This window comes from Myotis davidii, unplaced genomic scaffold, assembly GCF_000327345.1.
Source record: "Myotis davidii unplaced genomic scaffold, ASM32734v1 scaffold174, whole genome shotgun sequence".
Taxonomy (NCBI): Eukaryota; Metazoa; Chordata; class Mammalia; order Chiroptera; family Vespertilionidae; genus Myotis; species Myotis davidii.
In genome coordinates, this window is record NW_006289087.1 from 1,740,894 (window position 1) to 1,749,691 (window position 8,798).

Consider the following 8,798-nt stretch of genomic DNA (forward strand, 5'->3'; position numbering starts at 1 on the left):
CCACTTCTGTACTGTGCTGACTCGACAAAACAGTTCACATTCCTTTAGCTTTCGTTTCTCACCTTTAAAATAAGGGGAGGGGTACACCCTCCCCTCCAATGATCTTTTTGACCCTGAAATCTTGACCAGTTAAAGTTTTGGAGAGTTGTGTTTTAGTGTCCAATCTGAGGGGGAAAAAAAGGACAAATGTAAGTGTGTATTGCACTGACTCCCCCTTTTTTATCTTTAAAACTGTTCAGACTGATTTGCAAAAATGCCAAGTAGGAAATTCGCGGACGGCGAGGTGGTAAGGGGCCGGTGGCCTGGGAGTTCACTGTACTATGAAGTGGAGGTTCTGAGCCATGACAGCAAGTCCCAGCTTTACACGGTCAAATACAAGGACGGAACGGAGCTGGAGCTGAAGGAGAGTGACATCAAGGTGAGTGCTCCTCTGGGTCCCCGAGTGTTTATACTGGGGGGGGAGGGGAGGCGGGGGCGGTAACTGACTGTGGGTGTGGTTTTGAGGTTAGAGCAGTCAGTTCTGGCTCCGTTTGAAGGTGCAGGGTCGTGCTGCTGCTCGGGGTCAGATACCGTTTTGGCTCCGGGAATGTGTGAGTGAGACACAGCGCCCTGTTCCTGAGAAGATGCCCGGCCCCTGGAGAAGGCGATGCTTCCCGGGTCGGTCCTGGTTTCATCCGTGGGGTGACAGGCATTTGGGGGTTAGGGAAGGCTCCTCGAGGTGTGGCCCCTGAGCCGAGTGCTGAGAGAATAGGAAGCTCAGGTGCCGGAGGGGTGGCCTCCGCAGAGGGCAGCAGGCCAGAGGCCTGGCTGGCGGACACAGGTGCTGCCAGGGTGTGGGGGCGAGGCACAGCGGAGGGGGAGTCAGAATTGGAGGCGTTAGGGCAGGGGTCCTCAAGCTACGGCCCGCGGGCCACACGCAAATACAAATATTGTATTTGTTCCCGTTTTGTTTTTTTACTTCAAAATAAGATATGTGCAGTGTGCATAGGAATTTGGTCATAGTTTTTTTTAAAACTACAGTCCGGCCCTCCAACGGTCTGAGGGACAGTGAACTGGCCCCCTGTTTAAAAGGTTTGAGGACCCCTGGGTTAGGGCTTCATCCCGAACACGGGATTCAATCAGGAGAGTGACATTCATTGGATTTGAGTCTGGCCTCTCCACCCTATCTGGTGAGGGCCTGGGCCTTAAAGCATCTGATCCGTGACGTAGAAGTACTCACAAAGGAAAAAGATGTATGAAATAAGTTCTTTTTATTATTGGGTTCAATAGATATAAAATTCCGTTGTCAAAATGCTATAAAAGTTTCTACACACCTATTTGCAATTCCGTTCCTTGTTTGCACCCATAGCCTTGGCACCGCAGTGTGAGCGCTCTAGGGCAGGGCCTGCAAAGCTTTTGAATAAAGGGACAGACAGTGGCTCTCCCAGGCTTTGTGGGCTTGTCGTGTCCGCATGCGGAGCAGCTCCAGGCAGCCGGAGGGGAGCGGAGATGGCTGTGCACCAACTAACCTTGATTTCCCGACCCTGGAATGGGAACTTCAGAGCATGCTCACGTGTCACCAAGTCTCTTCTTTTGATTTCGTTTGCGACCAGTTAGAGACTGGACAGCCACGCTGCGCCCGGGGCCACCCGAAACGGTGGGGGGAGGGATTGGCCGGGAAGTTTGCCTTCCCAGGTCTGGGGCCCTGGAACCCCGGCGAGGGCAGGTGAAGTGTCATAAGGTATCCAAGCTGCACTCCTTTCCTAGGCCTGCCTGTGGGTGTTGTTCCGAGTGAAACGGGCTTCTCTTCCCGTTGTTTGTGTGCGGGTTTCTTTTGCCCATCATCTCAGCTTTAGTCAGTGTCATTGTAACTCTTCTTGTCTCTGTTCTTGGGGAAACGTACAGCTAGTTGGTGTAAACACATTCATTTCTGGCAACGCTTCAAAGAAGAATCAGGAGAGGAAGGGCTGCATTTGTCTCCTGAGAGAGGGGCCATTAGAGCAGCATCCCCGCTGGCTCAGCAGCCGTCTCAGGCCCAGCATTTCCTGGCTGGTGTTCGTTCATGGAACCAATAATGGCCTTTGCTGCCTCTCGAATGTGGGTCTCTCTGCATGTGGTATGACTTCTGCTCCCTCTCCAGCCTTTAGGTTCCTTTAGGCAAAGGAAAAGTGGCTCAACTTCCAGCTCCCCGTCCAGACGACGAGGGAGTCGGTCAAGGTCGCGCTCCCGCTCCCCCGGCCGAGCAGCGAAGGGTTCCCGCCGGTCCGCCTCTGCCTCACACCATGTGGACATCAAGGAAATGAAGAAGGAAGTGTTGGAAGTGAAGTTGACTCCACTGGTATTGGTATGTGTGCACGCCTTCGGGCTGTCTTTATCCCTACACAGTGTTTAGTCTGCCCAAGCTCCGAATTCCCTTTGTGGGCCTGGTTACTCATATTATTTGCAGTTAATAATATGAAAATGTCAGTGAAACATCAAATTCTAAGGTAATGATCATGGCAGATTTCATTAAAAAAAAGAATGTTTGGAATAGAAGATACAACGCCTTTAAGTGCCAATGAAAAAGAATGTTTTTAAGTTAAAAGAGTCCTATTTAATATTGTGTGTGTTTTTCTTAATATTCTTTTAAAAAATATTGATTTTAGAGGAGGAGGATAGAGAAATATCAATTGGTTGCCTCCTACACACCCCTGACTGGGGATCGAGCCCTCAACCTGGGCATGTCCCTTGACTGGAATCAAACTTGGGACCCTGCAGTCTGCAGGTGGACACTCTATCCACTAAGCAAAACATGTCAGGGCAAATGTATGACATCTTAATAGGGGAAGGGAAGCATGCTCTCATCCCGTCAGTTGCAGTAGGCAGGTTTAGGGTGAGCTACGTGACTAGTATGTTTCAGGTTGCATTTGTAGTTACTGTGGGCCATCGGTCGGACATTTGAAAACAGAGTGTAGTTGTCCGTGGTTTTTAGGTGGGTCCATTTGCTTTGCGGCCAAGTGGCTCACTGGCACGTGGGTAAACTTCAGCGTATGTTGCATGCCCGCTGCAGTTAGACTTGGATTTGAACTGGAGCTTGATGCTGTATCAATGCTGTTCTTTGCCAGCTGGCCTCCCAAATGATAGACTTGGGTTTTTAATGTGTTTTCCTCCTCTTGGTTTATTAGCATTATAGTTTGCCACTGACTTACAAAGGAGCAAGTGACAGATGTCAGCCATGCTTTGCTGAAATATCTCCTGCAAGCTGATGCTCTTTCCCGTCCCCTCTGATGAGAAACCCGCCTGCTGCTGGGGAGGGTGCACATTCAGGGAAGGAGACTGAGTCAGGGCAAGGACAGAGTTAAGGTCACAGAAGACCCAGGCAGCATGCAGTTCAGAAAGGAGGCCGTGTGTAGGTCCTAGGAACACTCTAGAAGTGCCCACTATTTCTTACCTTCCCATTACAGGCTATTTTGGGGGCAGTGAATGTCTTCTCATCATTTTTTAAGATCAGTTCATGAAATAATTGGCCAATTTTTACTTCTCCTAACTCTCATAGTAAATATTAGCATATTTGTTATTGAACAATGAAATGATTACATTGAGTCTAATTATGCTTAAAAGACGAAAGAACTTATGTGGAATCTATTCTGTAAAATCCAATCTTTTGAAGATGGGGAAATTCTAGTCAATTTTACTCCTTTTCCTTTTTAACAACAGTATCCTGAATTCTTCAGAATTAAAGCGGTGAAAATCGTTGGCTTTATTTATCACAACAGTCAAGATTTACCATCAGGTTGCTTTTTAATAAGTGACGGTTCGTGTGGTTAAAGTGCTTTATGTCCTTCCATTTAGAAGCCGTTTGGAAATAGCATCAGCCGGCACAACGGGGAGCCGGAGCAGCGAGCGCGGAACGCCGTGCCGCACAGGAGCGCGCAGGTATGCGGCTCACCTCGCCTCGGCCCCTGGTTAAGGGACTTCCCCTAAGGAAGCGCGTTGAAAACCACAGTACCTCTTACATCTTTTCCCATTGGGACTGAATATAATTTAATGAATTTATCCTTATTAGTTTATGGTTATATGACGCTGCTGAGTTAGTTAATGTGGTAGCATTAATGATAACGATTGATTACAGATAATTAGTGCCTTTTACTTTTTAACCAGGAACAATTCCCTTTGTCACAAGAAAGTAGTTACACGTCTACACAGCCTAGCCTTCGTCCAAGAAGAGAAGAGAGCAAATTTAAAAAAATAGACTTAGAGGAAGAAAAAATTGTTACGAAAGGACCTACATTGTTGAGAACCTGGGAAGTGACAGCCACACAGACGAAGGACTTGGAGTTCGGAGGAGTCCCTGGTGGGTGTCAGAGCCGGGCTGAGGGGGGCCGGGGGCCGGGCCAGCGGGAGTTGTGATAAAGCAAACAGGAAATGCCCTTCTCTGAAGATCTGAAGCGGGCCAGGCAAAGAGCCAGGTGGGAGCCCAGGGGGTGCGCAGGGGGGGATGAATGAGGGAGGTGGGCGGGACGAGATCAACAAAGATTTTGTGTGCATATGGGCATAACCCATAACCCGTAGGACACAGACAATAGGGTGGTGAAGGTGGCGGGAGGGGAGGGGGCAGTCTAGAGGAGGTCAACAATAAAGATTAAAAAAAATAAAGGAACAGCAGGTCCAAAGACCTGAGGTGGGAGCCTTTATATTGATTTCAGAGAGAGGAAGGGAGCGAGAGAGAGAGAGTCATTGATCGGCTGCCTCCTGCAGGCCCCCTACTGGTTCTCGGGTTGACACTGAGCCACACCAGCTGGCCAGGTGGGAGCATTTTTGAGGATTATAATGCAGTAGAGAGGGTGCCAGAGTGGCTGTAGATGTTTAGCAAATCTGTTAGGTTTTGATCAAAGAAGCGATAGAAGGAAGGTTGGCGTGGACGATCGGGGACAAGGAAATCTGGTCGTCAGCCCTGAGGTGACGGGCCGGCGTGGGCAGGAGCCGGGAGGCTGTGGACGTGAGATGGGGCGTGGGCCTACCCCACCTGCTGGGCGGGTTGATTATGAGAAAGATCTGAGGTGCTCAGAGGCTTGGAGTTATTAAGTGGGTGGTGCTGCTGGAGTTTTACGAGCCAGGAGAGGAAAGCACTTCTTGGCAAATGGTCCCAAGTCCTGCAGGATTCCTTGCTTGATCTTGTAACTTGTCTAGCTGCTCCATTAAAGATGGCGTCCAGCATCCAGTCTGGCCGTGTTACCTGAAGGCGATGCTGTTTTAATTGTTAGAAACTTACCAAGTTTCAAAGACCAGGCTGGTAATGGTTGGCTGTTCCGATCTTAATTTGCTGGGTTTTCAGTGTTCTAGAGCTTGGGTGTGAGCTGTCGGTGCGGGGCAGCTGCTGTGTTTCTGCTGTGGGACCAGGGTCGCTTGCCCACAGGACATGATAGAGATTAGAGCTTTTTTTAAAAAAAATCTTTATTGTTGAAAGTATTACATAGGTCCTCCCCGCCACCCCTCCCCATTAACCTCTTGAGATTAGGGCTTTTTGATGATACACTGAAAATTGGTTTCAAGCAGCTGGCCAGACTAGAGTTCTGACCTTAAAAAACCCAAATGATTCTTGAAGAAAAACAACAGAAAACACTGGGTTGGAAATTGAGCCTTGAATGTTCCCTGCTTGTCTGCAGGTGCGTTTCTTATCATGCTCGGCCTGCCTGCCTTCCTCTTCCTGTTGCTGTTGATGTGCAGGCAGAGGGAGCCCAGTCTTCTGAACTTCCCGCCGCCTCTGCCAGCTCTGTCTGATCTGTGGGAAGCCAGAGTGTTTGGGGCCTACCTCCTCTGGTTTTGTGTTCAGGCTTTGTTCTACTCGCTGCCAATCGGGAAGGTAAGTGTCTGCCGGGGGCGGGGCAGGCCCTGCGTTTCCTCCCTCCCCTGCTCACGTGCACAAGGTCACAGCTGTCCTCGCTCCTAACGACTCTCACTTAGTCTGGTAAGCCTTTGCCCTTGAACCCTGTAACACCTGCCTATTAAGGGGAACCTTAAAACTCGGATTGAGGTTTCTTGTGTAACTGCAAGCCAAGTAGAAAAGAATAAACTATTGTGCAAAATAGCCTAATGGTAGAGGTTAAAAAAATCCCCCCTCAGTAAAAGTTATTTCAGATACAGGATTTAAAGTGATCAGTTGATAAGCTACTGAGCTTAGTGGATTTAGCCTGCACTTTTCACTTATTTTTTAAATATATTCTTAAAATACCTTTTTACTGATTTTAGAGAGAGGGATAAAAACATCGATGAAAGAGAAACATCGATCGGCTGCGTCCTTCACACCCTGTAATGGGGATCAAGCCTGCCACCCAGGCCTGAGCCTGACTGGGAATTGAACTGGTGACCTCTGGCTCATGGGTCAATGCTCAACCACTGAGCCACACCAGCCAGGCTATTTTTAATATGAGTTTCTGATTTTCTGAAATTTGTTGTCAGGAACATTTAATGTTCTTTCAGCCTCGTGCAGTGTCTGAAATTTGTCCTTGTTGCTAAGTGTAGTCTTTCCTTCTTTCAGTAGAGTACTTGGATAGACTGAAAGGAACATGAGATCCCTAAGCAATAAATAATTCATCTAGAGATCTTGTTCTTGGGGCTTTGCAAATGTACCAACTGTCTGTAAACCAAAGGATCAGTTTGCTAGGAGTGGTGGATGCCAGTGACGGGGCTAGAGCTGCAGGCTTACATATTTGGAATCTCACCACCGCATCCTTGGCTGTAGCGAGGAGTGCTGTGATATAGACATTCAGGCTCTCCAGTGAAAATCACAAATTCAGATTAATTTAGGTAAGGTGAGCTCAAACTAGATACGATTTATTAAGAAAAGCAGTTCTGATGCCTAAATTATCTATCTATCTATCTATACACACACACACACACACACACACACACACACACACACACACACAGAAATAGAAGGTAAAAACCCAACGCAGTATTTGTGAGACACCTTTAATAGGTAAGTGTCAGTTGGAATTAGCATGTGGGTTTTGCTAATCCTGTGATCTGAAACGGTATTACCTTTCTCCTGGGTGCCCTTTCATAGCTAATGGAAGGGTAAAGGAGTGTAGCCCACGGAAAATGATACCATGTTAGTATTTGGCAGTTTAAACTTACTTCAATTTTCAGTGGTTATTTTGGGTGGTAAACGTGGCTGCCATTGAACAGGAGGGCTTTTCCCTTGAACTCCTCCTGCTCAGGTGGTGTGTTTCTCGGGTACCTGTGGCCTGGGCGCACCAGGGGGTCTGAGAAGAACTGAGTGGGCCCAAAACAAAGTGCTCCGGCTCTTAGGGAGGAAACGGCATCCCGTTAATGACTAAGGCGGGGAGCGTAGGTGTGTAAATGGCAGAGCAAGTTGGTATCTGCATGCGTATCGTCAGCTGGCGTGTGGGCCAGAGCGGGTGGGCGAGCGGGAGAGCGGGTGGAAAGGCCCCCCACACGCCAGTGAGCAGTGGCCGTCCCTGGAGATTCTGAGTGTGAGCTGAACCTGCAGGCGCTCCTACAGCCCGTCTGGCCTGGTGGTGGCACGTGGGGCGGCTCTTGTGATGGTCCCATACACGGAGCAGTTACGATTAGGTTCATATTTAGGACAAGTTCCTGGGGGTGTGCTTGCTTCATCAAAGCGTTTGCCGTTAAGATATTTGAAACCTGTTGCCAAATGTCCCTGCCAAAAGGCAGTCCTCCTGGGACAAGAGGTTTGAGTGACAGTAGGAGACATCTAGTATATGACACTAGTGCTGTTTCTAAGGTTTCACATTCAGTTTCTTTTCTTTTAAGGTGGTAGAAGGAACGCCGCTGGCCGATGGAAGAAGACTCCAGTACAGGCTAAATGGTGAATTCCTTTTTTAAGACTCAAATTAATGACTTAAAGCTCTGAAGTGTTGAGTGTAAACGCCCAGAGTGGATTACACCAGAACAGTACACAGTAGCCTCTCTCGGTCTGAAGGGCATGCACGTGAACTTTCATACCTGCAGCCAGCGTGTAAAAGTATTTGAGAAGTTATCTGAGAGACAGGCATCTGTTCACGTTTGTGCATGTTTGGCCTGAATAATGAAATTAGGACTTTAAAAATAACCTTGCGTTCTTCTATACTGGGAGCCATCTCACAGGCACGCTGGGCTGACGGGGGTGTTCTTGCCTTTTTTAAGGGTTCTATGCTTTCATCCTGACGTCGGCAGCCGTGGGAGCCGCTCTCTTCTGGGGCGTGGACCTCTGCTACGTGTACCACCATTTCCTTCAGTTCGCACTGGCGGCCCTCGTGTTTGCTGCCGGCTTGAGTGTTTATCTCTACGCGCGGGGCCTGCGTGCGCCCCGGGGGGAACTGTCTCCGGCCAGCTCTGGTGAGCAGTGTGGGGAGTGCGGCTCCCCCACTTACCCCCACCCCCGGGCGTGGGCTTATGGGCGGGGAAGAGAAATAAGGACAAATAAAAAGATGGAGAAAAAAATTTAAAAAGAAACAAATTATATTTCTTAATACTTTGTTTCTCTTCCCTTCTTTAGTCATTTGATGACAGTAAGACATTTTGGTAACTTATAGTAACATTTTAGTAAAGGTTAATATTATTTTGTCCCAAGTAGTAAATAGCCTTTGAAAAAACAGCACAACAAAGAGATTTCAAATTGGTTGATTCTGACCTAAAGTATTTAAGCATTAAGAAAATTAAGTTGCATATTTAGAAACATTGTAAGTCTACATTGAAAAGTATTCTAGTTCCTTAAAGTCAGGAGTCTGGCCCCACACTGTGCGGCAGGTGGATGGTGGGGGTTGTGGGGGGAGCCGGCGCCCCGCTGCTCAGCCCCGGGTCCTCCTGCTCGGGGG

At 48.4% G+C, this 8,798-nt stretch overlaps 1 protein-coding gene across 1 annotated transcript in view; it reads left to right on the top strand.

Annotated features, from left to right (window-relative positions):
• Positions 1–204: 204 nt before the first annotated feature.
• Positions 205–8,798, top strand: part of LBR (lamin B receptor) — a 17,196-nt gene continuing 8,602 nt past the window's right edge. Inside the window, exons 1-7 of the mRNA XM_006761320.2 lie at positions 205–418; positions 2,120–2,323; positions 3,811–3,894; positions 4,120–4,312; positions 5,625–5,821; positions 7,756–7,810; positions 8,128–8,326. Of these exons, the coding sequence (XP_006761383.1) occupies positions 254–418; positions 2,120–2,323; positions 3,811–3,894; positions 4,120–4,312; positions 5,625–5,821; positions 7,756–7,810; positions 8,128–8,326 (1,097 nt within the window). The 5' untranslated portion in view covers positions 205–253. The remainder of the gene's footprint in view (positions 419–2,119; positions 2,324–3,810; positions 3,895–4,119; positions 4,313–5,624; positions 5,822–7,755; positions 7,811–8,127; positions 8,327–8,798) is intronic.